A 14096-nucleotide genomic window follows, 5' to 3' on the forward strand; every position below is an offset into this window, starting at 1 on the left:
TTGATCTTGGACTTCCTAACAGACAGGCCCCAGTCTGTGTCTATAGGAAATAACACCTCCAAGGTCCTCAGACTGAGTGCAGGTTCCCCACAGGGATGCTGCTCAGCCCACCGCTGTGGGCTCATCACCAACAACGATGAGTCTGCCTACAGAGAGGAGATGGAACATCTGGTGGATGTCATCGTCAGTAGAGTTCCTTGGTGTGCACATGACAGACGACCTCTCGTGGAGCCTTAACATCACCAAGAAAGCCCAGCAACATCTGTACTTCCTCAGGAAGCTGAAGAAAGCCAACCTCCCTCCTCCCAGCCTCCCATCGTTCTACCGGGGGACCATTGAGATGTTCTCTGCTGCTACATCACTGTCTGGTACGGGAACTACACTGTCGCTGAGCAGAAGGCCCTGCAGCGGATAGTGAAGACAGCTGAGCGCATCATAAGGGCTCCACTTCCACAATCTCCCAGCTCGGAACGTAATGAAGGACTCTCACCACCCCTCACATGCCCTGTTCTCCCTCCTACCATCTGGAAGACGGTTCCGCAGCATCAGAACTGTAACTACCAGACATGCAAGAGCTTCTTCCCCAAAGCAGTCAGAGCTCTCAATGCACCACCGTCACGAGAACGCTGATAAACTCAACAAAAATACACATTAAGCACCTTCTAACGTTCTGCTCTTTTTGCACATGTTTGTCTTGTCTTGTGTGTCCTGTTTGAAATATCCAACATATCCACTTACACGCATCCTACATGATGTTGTCCACTTATGTCCTGTTCATTGTACAGAAAAGTTTTACTTTTCTCCTATAGAGATAACCTGCACAGTATTTAAAGCTTTAGTTTTAGTTAGTATAGTTTAGTGTGTACAGTACAGGCCAAAAGTTTGGACACATCTTCTCATTCAATGTGTTTTCTTTATTTTCATGACCATTTACATTGGTAGATTCTCACTGAAGGCATCAAAACTATGAATGAACACATGTGGAGTTAGTTAAAATGTGTCAGGGGCTTGTTAAAGGATTTGCGTTCATGCCCAGGATCCGTGTGGAATCAGCTAAAGGCCTCAAGGACAGACCTTGTCCCCTCTGTGTGCGTGTGCTTAGGCATACAACAAAGATCAATTCATATTACATTTCTATAACTTCAGTTTACAAATAAGTGTTCAAAATATAGCATGCATATATGTATAGTGCTTGTATATATGTATATGTGTCTCCAACAAATATCTCTGTTCTCCTTCACGCAAACACAGTTAGACCCATAGTAAAAGTTTTAAGTGTGTGAGTTCAGTAAAAGTAATTGCACATCCGTCATCATAATTTAGTTCCTGGTTGCTGTTGCCCAGCCAGTATCTTTTGCGTTAGCAAGAGCACACCCAGTTGTGACAGTCAGGCCTTCTTCGGGCCATTCCGAACCTCCCCATAATTTATTTGGCCTTGCTAGTCTTATCTCGGTTCTTCCCATTCCTCCCAAATCTTGGTTGGCCTTCGACCTCTAAGGAGTTTTCTGCAGGTGTGCATGTGAGCGCATGATCTCGTTGAAAGAGCATAAAAGGTTCAGAAACATACAATGTGGTTAAAAATATACCATATGGCCCCCCCACTTGATAATTCAGATGATCAGGGTTATACAAAAGCTGAATAGACACTTTAGTGTGCAAAATCAGTTTGCATTTTCTTCTGTGGCATTGTGACATACTGTGAAAACCATGTTAGGCCAGACAGGTAACACTTCATACCATTTCTAATAGTTCTGGATTTTGTGTGGGCACATAGATCAACAGATTTAAAATGTTCTTTATTTCTGAAACAGATTTTTGGCTTCACACCTCGCTCAACTACACCCCCTACATGTGTAATATGGGTACTGCAGCCTGCTGAGCAGTTTTATGGTGGAACCAACAGCATCATGTTTTGTTTTGTTAGCTGGTTATCAGATGCCGCTCCAGCCCGTCAGAGAATCGCAGTCAGAGGGCCCTCATTTTCTCCGCAAACGGGGAATAGAAAATCATTCGGCGGCAAAAAAGTTGCCAATGCCCGCGTTACCGCCCCCCACCACGATGCCACCCATCTTGCCCATAGCACTGACTGCAATATTCATTATACATCACATTTTTACATTTGGATAGGAACAAAATTTTGGAATAATTGTGACATATGTAGTTCATCCACAATTTTTGTGGATCTGAAATGGAAACTACAATAGACATTTACATTTACAGCATTCATCAGACGCCCTTATCCAGAGCGTCTTACAACCAGTAGTTACAGGGACAGTCCCCCCCCCTGGAGACACTCGGGGTTAAGTGTCTTGCTCAGGGACACAATGGTGGGATTTGAACCTGATTTCAGAAATGTTCGTTTCGACTAGGAACAAATGAGATGAACGCAGTGGCGAGATGAAATGTCGCCGTGTGTTTGTACAGCGCGGGCTTTAGGACCCAGCAGCCTTTCGGGAGTTCACCGCCTCCCCCCCAGAGACCTCCAGAGGAACTCCCGTCCACGTTTCCATCCCTCCTCCCGCGCCGCGCACGGCGAGGCGACATGTCCCCGCGCCTGTAAGCGCCCCTTCCTCGGTGCGGGACGCTGCTGTGGGCACCATGCGTCTCGGCGCGCCGTGGTCCCGCGTCTGTCTGTGGGCGGCCCTGGTGCTCTGGTGCGCGGCGCCGGTCCGAGCCCAGTACGAGAAGTACAGCTTCAGGAGCTTCCCGCAGTCCGACCTCATGCCGCTCGAGTCCGCGTACGGAGCCGCGCTGGACCAGTACGCGGCGGCCAACTGGCGGGAGAGCGTCCGCCTCCTGGAGCTCAGCCTGCGCCTCCACCGGCTGCTGAAGGACGCCGAGGCGCACTGCGGCCACAACTGCAGCCGCGTCGGCCGGGACCGCGACGCCCTGCTGGAGGACGGCGCGCTGCGCGTCGTGGGACACGTCCTGCGGCGGGCGTCCTGCCTCAAGAAGTGCAAGTCGGACCTCCCGGTCTTCTCCCTGACGTACCCCAAAAAAGAGACCCTGGAAGCCTTCGAGAAGAGGGCGCCGTACCAGTACTTACAGTACGCCTACTACCAGGTACCTGCGCCCGGCTCGTTTACTCACCGTTTACCGCCGGGGCCGTTCCTGCAGCGGCCGCAGCTGCCACGTCCCCGGCCCGGTAGAACAGGAGAACGCGGAGGAACACGGGAACGTAGAGAACTTCAAAAAAAAGAGCAGAACGCTGAGAACTTCAGAAAAGAGCAGAACCCTGAGGAACACAGGAACGTAGAGAACTTCAAAAAAAGAGCAGAACGTAGAGAACTTCAGAAAAGAGCAGAACCCTGAGGAACACAGGAACGTAGAGAACTTCAAAAAAAGAGCAGAACGTAGAGAACTTCAAAAAGAGCAGAACGCTGAGGAACACAGGAACGTAGAGAACTTCAAAAAAGACCAGAACGTAGAGAACTTCAAAAAAGAGCAGAACGTAGAGAACTTCAAAAAGAGCAAAACGCTGAGGAACACAGGAACGTAGAGAACTTCAAAAAAGAGCAGAACGCTGAGAAACACGGGAACGTAGAGAACTTCAAAAAAAGAGCAAAACGCTGAGGAACACAGGAACGTAGAGAACTTAAAAGAGAGCAGAACGCTGAGGAACACGGGAACGTAGAGAACTTAAAAAAGAGCAGAACGCTGAGGAACACAGTAATATAGAGAAGTTAAAAAAGAGCAGAACGTAGAGAACTTAAAAAAAGAGCAGAACGTAGAGAACTTCAAAAAGAGCAGAACGCTGAGGAACACAGTAATAAAGAGCAGAACGCTGAGGAACACAGTAATAAAGAGCAGAACGCTGAGGAACACAGGAACGTAGAGAACTTAAAAGAGAGCAGAACGCTGAGGAACACGGGAACGTAGAGAACTTAAAAAAGAGCAGAACGCTGAGGAACACAGTAATATAGAGAAGTTAAAAAAGAGCAGAACGTAGAGAACTTAAAAAAAGAGCAGAACGTAGAGAACTTCAAAAAGAGCAGAACGCTGAGGAACACAGTAATATAGAGAAGTTAAAAAAGAGCAGAACGCTGAGGAACACAGGAACGTAGAGAACTTAAAAAAAGAGCAGAACGTAGAGAACTTCAAAAAAAGAGCAAAACGCTGAGGAACACAGGAACGTAGAGAACTTAAAAGAGAGCAGAACGCTGAGGAACACGGGAACGTAGAGAACTTAAAAAAGAGCAGAACGCTGAGGAACACAGTAATATAGAGAAGTTAAAAAAGAGCAGAACGTAGAGAACTTAAAAAAAGAGCAGAACGTAGAGAACTTCAAAAAGAGCAGAACGCTGAGGAACACAGTAATATAGAGAAGTTAAAAAAGAGCAGAACGCTGAGGAACACAGGAACGTAGAGAACTTAAAAAAAGAGCAGAACGTAGAGAACTTCAAAAAAAGAGCAAAACGCTGAGGAACACAGGAACGTAGAGAACTTAAAAGAGAGCAGAACGCTGAGGAACACGGGAACGTAGAGAACTTAAAAAAGAGCAGAACGCTGAGGAACACAGTAATATAGAGAAGTTAAAAAAGAGCAGAACGTAGAGAACTTAAAAAAAGAGCAGAACGTAGAGAACTTCAAAAAGAGCAGAACGCTGAGGAACACAGTAATATAGAGAAGTTAAAAAAGAGCAGAACGCTGAGGAACACAGGAACGTAGAGAACTTAAAAAAAGAGCAGAACGTAGAGAACTTCAAAAAAAGAGCAAAACGCTGAGGAACACAGGAACGTAGAGAACTTAAAAGAGAGCAGAACGCTGAGGAACACGGGAACGTAGAGAACTTAAAAAAGAGCAGAACGCTGAGGAACACAGTAATATAGAGAAGTTAAAAAAGAGCAGAACGTAGAGAACTTAAAAAAAGAGCAGAACGTAGAGAACTTCAAAAAGAGCAGAACGCTGAGGAACACAGTAATAAAGAGCAGAACGCTGAGGAACACAGGAACGTAGAGAACTTAAAAGAGAGCAGAACGCTGAGGAACACGGGAACGTAGAGAACTTAAAAAAGAGCAGAACGCTGAGGAACACAGTAATATAGAGAAGTTAAAAAAGAGCAGAACGTAGAGAACTTAAAAAAAGAGCAGAACGTAGAGAACTTCAAAAAGAGCAGAACGCTGAGGAACACAGTAATATAGAGAAGTTAAAAAGAGCAGAACGCTGAGGAACACAGGAACGTAGAGAACTTAAAAAAGAGCAGAACGTAGAGAACTTCAAAAAAAGAGCAAAACGCTGAGGAACACAGGAACGTAGAGAACTTAAAAGAGAGCAGAACGCTGAGGAACACGGGAACGTAGAGAACTTAAAAAAGAGCAGAACGCTGAGGAACACAGTAATATAGAGAAGTTAAAAAAGAGCAGAACGTAGAGAACTTAAAAAAAGAGCAGAACGTAGAGAACTTCAAAAAGAGCAGAACGCTGAGGAACACAGTAATATAGAGAAGTTAAAAAAGAGCAGAACGCTGAGGAACACAGGAACGTAGAGAACTTAAAAAAAGAGCAGAACGTAGAGAACTTCAAAAAAAGAGCAAAACGCTGAGGAACACAGGAACGTAGAGAACTTAAAAGAGAGCAGAACGCTGAGGAACACGGGAACGTAGAGAACTTAAAAAAAAGAGCAGAACGTAGAGAACTTCAGAAAAGAGCAGAACCCTGAGGAACACAGGAACGTAGAGAACTTCAAAAAAGACCAGAACGTAGAGAACTTCAAAAAAGAGCAGAACGTAGAGAACTTAAAAGAGAGCAGAACGCTGAGGAACACGGGAACGTAGAGAACTTCAAAAAGAGCAGAACGCTGAGGAACACAGTAATATAGAGAAGTTAAAAAAGAGCAGAACGCTGAGGAACACAGGAACGTAGAGAACTTAAAAAAGAGCAGAACGCTGAGGAACACGGGAACGTAGAGAACTTAAAAAAGAGCAGAACGCTGAGGAACACAGTAATATAGAGAAGTTAAAAAAGAGCAGAACGTAGAGAACTTCAAAAAAGAGCAGAACGTAGAGAACTTCAAAAAGAGCAAAACGCTGAGGAACACAGGAACGTAGAGAACTTCAAAAAAGAGCAGAACGCTGAGAAACACGGGAACGTAGAGAACTTCAAAAAAAGAGCAAAACGCTGAGGAACACAGGAACGTAGAGAACTTAAAAGAGAGCAGAACGCTGAGGAACACGGGAACGTAGAGAACTTAAAAAAGAGCAGAACGCTGAGGAACACAGTAATATAGAGAAGTTAAAAGAGCAGAACGTAGAGAACTTAAAAAAAGAGCAGAACGTAGAGAACTTCAAAAAGAGCAGAACGCTGAGGAACACAGTAATATAGAGAAGTTAAAAAAGAGCAGAACGCTGAGGAACACAGGAACGTAGAGAACTTAAAAAAAGAGCAGAACGTAGAGAACTTCAAAAAAAGAGCAAAACGCTGAGGAACACAGGAACGTAGAGAACTTAAAAGAGAGCAGAACGCTGAGGAACACGGGAACGTAGAGAACTTAAAAAAGAGCAGAACGCTGAGGAACACAGTAATATAGAGAAGTTAAAAAAGAGCAGAACGTAGAGAACTTAAAAAAAGAGCAGAACGTAGAGAACTTCAAAAAGAGCAGAACGCTGAGGAACACAGTAATAAAGAGCAGAACGCTGAGGAACACAGTAATAAAGAGCAGAACGCTGAGGAACACAGGAACGTAGAGAACTTAAAAGAGAGCAGAACGCTGAGGAACACGGGAACGTAGAGAACTTAAAAAAGAGCAGAACGCTGAGGAACACAGTAATATAGAGAAGTTAAAAAAGAGCAGAACGTAGAGAACTTAAAAAAAGAGCAGAACGTAGAGAACTTCAAAAAGAGCAGAACGCTGAGGAACACAGTAATAAAGAGCAGAACGCTGAGGAACACAGTAATAAAGAGCAGAACGCTGAGGAACACAGGAACGTAGAGAACTTAAAAGAGAGCAGAACGCTGAGGAACACGGGAACGTAGAGAACTTAAAAAAGAGCAGAACGCTGAGGAACACAGTAATATAGAGAAGTTAAAAAAGAGCAGAACGTAGAGAACTTAAAAAAAGAGCAGAACGTAGAGAACTTCAAAAAGAGCAGAACGCTGAGGAACACAGTAATATAGAGAAGTTAAAAAAGAGCAGAACGCTGAGGAACACAGGAACGTAGAGAACTTAAAAAAAGAGCAGAACGTAGAGAACTTCAAAAAAAGAGCAAAACGCTGAGGAACACAGGAACGTAGAGAACTTAAAAGAGAGCAGAACGCTGAGGAACACGGGAACGTAGAGAACTTAAAAAAGAGCAGAACGCTGAGGAACACAGTAATATAGAGAAGTTAAAAAAGAGCAGAACGTAGAGAACTTAAAAAAAGAGCAGAACGTAGAGGAACACAGTAATATAGAGAAGTTAAAAAAGAGCAGAACGCTGAGGAACACAGGAACGTAGAGAACTTAAAAAAAGAGCAGAACGTAGAGAACTTCAAAAAAAGAGCAAAACGCTGAGGAACACAGGAACGTAGAGAACTTAAAAGAGAGCAGAACGCTGAGGAACACGGGAACGTAGAGAACTTAAAAAAAAGAGCAGAACGTAGAGAACTTCAGAAAAGAGCAGAACCCTGAGGAACACAGGAACGTAGAGAACTTCAAAAAAGACCAGAACGTAGAGAACTTCAAAAAAGAGCAGAACGTAGAGAACTTCAAAAAGAGCAAAACGCTGAGGAACACAGGAACGTAGAGAACTTCAAAAAAGAGCAGAACGCTGAGAAACACGGGAACGTAGAGAACTTCAAAAAAAGAGCAAAACGCTGAGGAACACAGGAACGTAGAGAACTTAAAAGAGAGCAGAACGCTGAGGAACACGGGAACGTAGAGAACTTAAAAAAGAGCAGAACGCTGAGGAACACAGTAATATAGAGAAGTTAAAAAAGAGCAGAACGTAGAGAACTTAAAAAAAGAGCAGAACGTAGAGAACTTCAAAAAGAGCAGAACGCTGAGGAACACAGTAATATAGAGAAGTTAAAAAAGAGCAGAACGCTGAGGAACACAGGAACGTAGAGAACTTAAAAAAAGAGCAGAACGTAGAGAACTTCAAAAAAAGAGCAAAACGCTGAGGAACACAGGAACGTAGAGAACTTAAAAGAGAGCAGAACGCTGAGGAACACGGGAACGTAGAGAACTTCAAAAAGAGCAGAACGCTGAGGAACACAGTAATATAGAGAAGTTAAAAAAGAGCAGAACGCTGAGGAACACAGGAACGTAGAGAACTTAAAAAAGAGCAGAACGCTGAGGAACACGGGAACGTAGAGAACTTAAAAAAGAGCAGAACGCTGAGGAACACAGTAATATAGAGAAGTTAAAAAAGAGCAGAACGTAGAGAACTTCAAAAAAGAGCAGAACGTAGAGAACTTCAAAAAGAGCAAAACGCTGAGGAACACAGGAACGTAGAGAACTTCAAAAAAGAGCAGAACGCTGAGAAACACGGGAACGTAGAGAACTTCAAAAAAAGAGCAAAACGCTGAGGAACACAGGAACGTAGAGAACTTAAAAGAGAGCAGAACGCTGAGGAACACGGGAACGTAGAGAACTTAAAAAAGAGCAGAACGCTGAGGAACACAGTAATATAGAGAAGTTAAAAGAGCAGAACGTAGAGAACTTAAAAAAAGAGCAGAACGTAGAGAACTTCAAAAAGAGCAGAACGCTGAGGAACACAGTAATATAGAGAAGTTAAAAAAGAGCAGAACGCTGAGGAACACAGGAACGTAGAGAACTTAAAAAAAGAGCAGAACGTAGAGAACTTCAAAAAAAGAGCAAAACGCTGAGGAACACAGTAATATAGAGAACTTAAAAGAGAGCAGAACGCTGAGGAACACGGGAACGTAGAGAACTTAAAAAAGAGCAGAACGCTGAGGAACACGGGAACGTAGAGAACTTAAAAAAGAGCAGAACGCTGAGGAACACAGTAATATAGAGAAGTTAAAAAAGAGCAGAACGTAGAGAACTTAAAAAAAGAGCAGAACGTAGAGAACTTCAAAAAGAGCAGAACGCTGAGGAACACAGTAATATAGAGAAGTTAAAAAAGAGCAGAACGCTGAGGAACACAGGAACGTAGAGAACTTAAAAAAAGAGCAGAACGTAGAGAACTTCAAAAAAAGAGCAAAACGCTGAGGAACACAGGAACGTAGAGAACTTAAAAGAGAGCAGAACGCTGAGGAACACGGGAACGTAGAGAACTTCAAAAAGAGCAGAACGCTGAGGAACACAGTAATATAGAGAAGTTAAAAAAGAGCAGAACGCTGAGGAACACAGGAACGTAGAGAACTTAAAAAAGAGCAGAACGCTGAGGAACACGGGAACGTAGAGAACTTAAAAAAGAGCAGAACGCTGAGGAACACAGTAATATAGAGAAGTTAAAAAAGAGCAGAACGTAGAGAACTTCAAAAAAGAGCAGAACGTAGAGAACTTCAAAAAGAGCAAAACGCTGAGGAACACAGGAACGTAGAGAACTTCAAAAAAGAGCAGAACGCTGAGAAACACGGGAACGTAGAGAACTTCAAAAAAAGAGCAAAACGCTGAGGAACACAGGAACGTAGAGAACTTAAAAGAGAGCAGAACGCTGAGGAACACGGGAACGTAGAGAACTTAAAAAAGAGCAGAACGCTGAGGAACACAGTAATATAGAGAAGTTAAAAAAGAGCAGAACGTAGAGAACTTAAAAAAAGAGCAGAACGTAGAGAACTTCAAAAAGAGCAGAACGCTGAGGAACACAGTAATATAGAGAAGTTAAAAAAGAGCAGAACGCTGAGGAACACAGGAACGTAGAGAACTTAAAAAAGAGCAGAACGCTGAGGAACACGGGAACGTAGAGAACTTAAAAAAGAGCAGAACGCTGAGGAACACAGGAACGCGGCCACCGACATGTAAAGAACTTTAAAAAGGCGTCCTTGTTCCAGAGCTGCTCATAGGTTACTGTACCGCTTTGCAAATATGCAGATATATATATTTTAGAGAGAGAGATAAAGTTGCTCTTTTAAAATGATTTAAACAGACAGTGCTTGATATAAATGTAAAATACCAACGCTTGAATGGTTTGATGAAAACTGGCACATTAAAACCTTTAAAAGATTTGTGGTCATTTAGACATGTACTAGTTTTGCTCCCCGGGCGCCTGTCTTGGCTGCCCACTGCTCACCAAGGGTGATGGTTAAAAGCAGAGGACACATTTTATTGTGTGCACCATGTGCTGTGCTGTTTCACAATGCCAATCACTTGTTTGACAATCACAAATGTTTTCAGCTTTACTAAGATCACTGAAATAATAATCAATGAAGCTTTTAAAGTGACAGACTTCATTAGTTAACAGTCCATTGGAACTAATTGTTGCTGATAATGGTCCTGGAAACCGTTGTCAATATCCTGTGTGTGTGTTGAATAGATATATAAAGTTGGATATCAAGCCTTTTTTTTAGCTTCCTGTAAGAAGAACCTTTTTATTCTGAACCCATAATATTGTCTTTCCCCTCCTCCCAGCTGAATCATCTGGAGAAGGCCGTGTCTGCTGCACATACTTTCTTGCAAAGGAACCCCGGAGACCTTCTTCTCACGAAGAACATGAACTATTACAAGAGTCTCTTTGACGTTGAAGAGTATCTAGTGGATTATGAGGAGAGATCATACGAAGTAAGCCTTTCAAATGAAGCCACGTACTGTACAGCCTTCCCTGCTTTATTCTGTAATATTCGCAATATTCACAATATTGTAATCTTGCTGTAATTTTAGAGTATATTTCTGAAGGCGGTGAAGCTATTTAACTCCGGGGATTTCAGTAACAGTGCACACAACATGGAACAGGCCATTGCTGAGTATTATAAATTCTACGACTTCTGCTCCGTGACCTGTGAGGGATCATTTGAGGTCACTGAGTTCAAGGACTTTTACCCCACGTTAGCAGGTAGGTGCTTTTTAATGTGGTTTTAATAAATGAAGGTTTAATATATAATGAATGACTACATAGAAAGCTGTTATTACAGAGTGCACATATTAGGTATCTACAATACTTACACATCTTAAATATCAATCAATTAATTTTCTGTATGTTCTCTACCATTTGAGGGCCACGTTTGATGTTTGTTGTCTAATTTTTCTGGTATGATTATGTGCACATTAAACTGTAGCAATAGATTAATAAAACACCTTCTACAATCTCCTAGGTAGGCTTATTAATGAGTTATGAATGCAGACTCAACGAATGTGTTGCAAGTCTGCCGAGTTCACGCGCCTTGTAAGGACAGCGTTTTCTACTGACTGATGTTTATTAAGTACATCAGAGAAATCGTCAGAAGATATAAAACTGAGAATAACCTGATATTACATTTATGATAAAGGGCAGTTTTAAAAGTGTGTTGTGCATGTGGCTTAAAATGTTTGAGGGCCATTTAACTAAAACCACATTAAATATGACATTCTAGCAACCAACAGAAGCTTGCTTCAAACTTCCTGACAAGCCTGACTTAAAAGAAAAAGAAAACAAGCTTCCTAGCTTTTGAGACTTGTGAATGTTTAGGACCGCTGGATCCGTTTTCCTCTGATACGCTTCACAGATCTCTACCTGGATGCTTTGAAGTGCAAGGTGAAGTGTGAGCAGAACCTGACCCCCAACGTTGGTGGTTTTTTTGTGGAGAAGTTTGTTGCCACCATGTATCACTATATGCAGTTTGCTTATTATAAGCGTGAGTATTATATTTGCATTAAATATTCACACACACACACACACACAGGACCGCTCACAGGATTAAAGTGGATAGGCACACTTACACCACCCATTTAAATGGACATGCCCACCTAGTTGGTACACCTTGTGTTTATTAGGTTTGGCTTTCTCTAGCCGCTGCTGGCTGGACCGCCCTTTACTCAGCAGTGCTACTGTAGAGGGGAGAAATGTGTAGGCCACGTGCTTCACCTTTGGTCATGGAACAGTCAGAAAACAACTGTATCTCACTTTAAACCTTGGTGATGTACAAGGCTAAGATGTTTTCCTAACAAGCGTGTTGTGCTGGACACAAGGCAGGCTCTGGTGTCCTTGTAGAGGCGCACTATGGTGTCCTTGTCACTATGCTTGTGAACTTACTAACGGGGGGACTTCTTCTTGCGAGTCCCCCCCATGCGCATGGTGAATTAAACTTGGATAAATTCAATTGACTTTCTTTATTGCAGCTCCCCAGACGGGACAATTCTCACCACACTACCAGCAGGTGCCATGAAATCTAGGAACAGCTTGTTTCATTCTAGAGCCAAATCTAATACCACATCTGGACATTTTCAGTCCAACCAAAGACACATCGGTTCTTATTACATGAGTGGGGGGAAAAAAGAGAAAAATATGTTGGTAAAAATGGTCGGTGGATTTAACGAAGTGAAAGTTGTCTTTCTCCCTCTCTCTGTAGTAAACGATGTACGAAGTGCAGCTCCATGTGCTGCGAGCTACATGCTGTTTGACCCCGCGGATGAGGTGATGCAGAAAAACATGGTCTATTACAGGTTCTACAGAGAACAGTGGGGCCTAGAGGAAGAACATTTTAAACCGCGGCCGGTGAGTACACACACAGCCTCCTACATGCAGACACCAGACTGTGATGACATACGGCACCAGCAGGTGTATTATGATGCTTATTAACTGCGGATTACTCGAGGGATTTAAACCAAAACTACAATGAGGAATTGGACATAAAAAGGGACAGTGAAGTGATTGTCATTGTGGAACGCTGCAGCACAGCACACGGTGCACACAACAAAGTGTGTCTTCTGCAAATGTGTCCTCGGTGAGCCGTGGGCAGCCATGACAGGCGCCCGGGGAGCAGTATACTTCGCTCAGTGCCACGTTGGCGGTTCGAGAATCGAACCGGCAACCTTCCAACTGCGGGTGTGCTTACTTACTCGCTAGGCCACCAACATATACATAAAAAAACCTACTGATCAGAAGACTGTTGGTTTTAAAATAAAATCTCCTTGTGTTTAAATGACAGGAAGCTGTGCGGTACTTTAATCAGACAATCAAGCTAAAGGAAATGCTGGATTTTGCACAGAACTACCTTCAGACAGATGATGAGGTAATGCACGTAACATGTCAAGTAAATAATATTATTATCATGATACACATTCTGGATAGAATCTCCGTGAATCAGTGTTACATGTGTGTGCGCCATTAAAGTTTTTCATGGGGTCCCCGTAGTTGTGTAAACGCATTTCACAGGAAGGTCATCAATGGCAGTGTTTGAGTAAAGGTCATGTTAAAGATGTGTGAAAGGAAAAGAGGATGCACTGAGTAACAGCGTGTGTGTGTGTGTGTGTGTGAGTGTTTATCTTTAGTGAGATGTTATATTTGTCAGGGAGATGCTGAAGCCCAAAGGAAGGTTAACCAACCAGAAAATGACTGTGTTTGTGTGTGTTTTACTCCCTTTAGGGTATAGTGAGCCCTGAAGAAGTGGTCTCTGGTCCTTCTGCACCCCCAGACGCAGAGTTTGAGGGGGTGGGCGATTATGAGGAGTCCTTCATTGCTGAATGGTGGCAAGAACCCAAAACCAAAGGGGACACAGGGGAGCCTGACTTATAACACACACATGCTTTACACACCATTACCTTGTGCCTGTAAATAGTTGCTTTTATGAGGGTCCAAAACTTACCTTGTCCTACAACATCATATTTGGGTCATGTTTGTTGGGAAAATCGAGATAATCAGAAGATCATGAGAACTGGTCAGTCGGTTTCATTCTGCAGGTGTATATGAATGAGATGTTGAGGGGTTGACGAAGTCTCCATCACCATTCATGTGACTTTTACTGGCCGACGCAGAATAGCCTGTCCTCATCTCCAGATCTTTTCCTGTTACTCAGACCTCCCAATCTCTTTTTATTGATGATGGTGATGATGTTACATGCCAGTGAATAGCACCTGCTGTGAAATGTTGGGTCTATTTGTGATTAAATAAACTTAAAAATAAAGTTGGTTTTACACTTTCCTGTCTGGTATTTTAAAGTTTGGGGGGTTTTTTTGGAAGAAAATGAAAAATATTTTGTACTGTATCTGCACTTTTTCTTGAATTTAATATTTTAGAAGCA

At 42.9% G+C, this 14096-nt stretch overlaps 1 protein-coding gene across 1 annotated transcript; it reads left to right on the forward strand.

Annotated features, from left to right (window-relative positions):
- The first annotated feature begins 2465 nt into the window (after nt 1–2465).
- On the forward strand, nt 2466–13989 carry LOC114794547 (endoplasmic reticulum protein SC65-like). The gene is made up of 7 exons (XM_028987180.1): nt 2466–3063; nt 10513–10662; nt 10762–10933; nt 11583–11711; nt 12426–12571; nt 13005–13088; nt 13442–13989. Exons 1-7 carry the CDS (start codon nt 2599–2601, stop codon nt 13589–13591), a joined length of 1296 nt encoding a protein of 431 aa, XP_028843013.1. The 5' UTR covers nt 2466–2598; the 3' UTR covers nt 13592–13989.
- The last annotated feature ends 107 nt before the right edge of the window (nt 13990–14096 follow it).

Source organism: Denticeps clupeoides, chromosome 7, assembly GCF_900700375.1.
Source record: "Denticeps clupeoides chromosome 7, fDenClu1.1, whole genome shotgun sequence".
Classification (NCBI taxonomy): domain Eukaryota; kingdom Metazoa; phylum Chordata; class Actinopteri; order Clupeiformes; family Denticipitidae; genus Denticeps; species Denticeps clupeoides.

Bases quoted from the DNA above. Each gene is read 5' to 3' on its own strand.
- LOC114794547 (XM_028987180.1), top strand. From the start codon at position 2,599: ATGCGTCTCGGCGCGCCGTGGTCCCGCGTCTGTCTGTGGGCGGCCCTG. The intron at 10,934-11,582 runs GTAGGTGCTTTT...TACGCTTCACAG, and splicing joins CTTTTACCCCACGTTAGCAG to ATCTCTACCTGGATGCTTTG. The intron at 11,712-12,425 runs GTGAGTATTATA...CTCTCTCTGTAG, and splicing joins GCAGTTTGCTTATTATAAGC to TAAACGATGTACGAAGTGCA.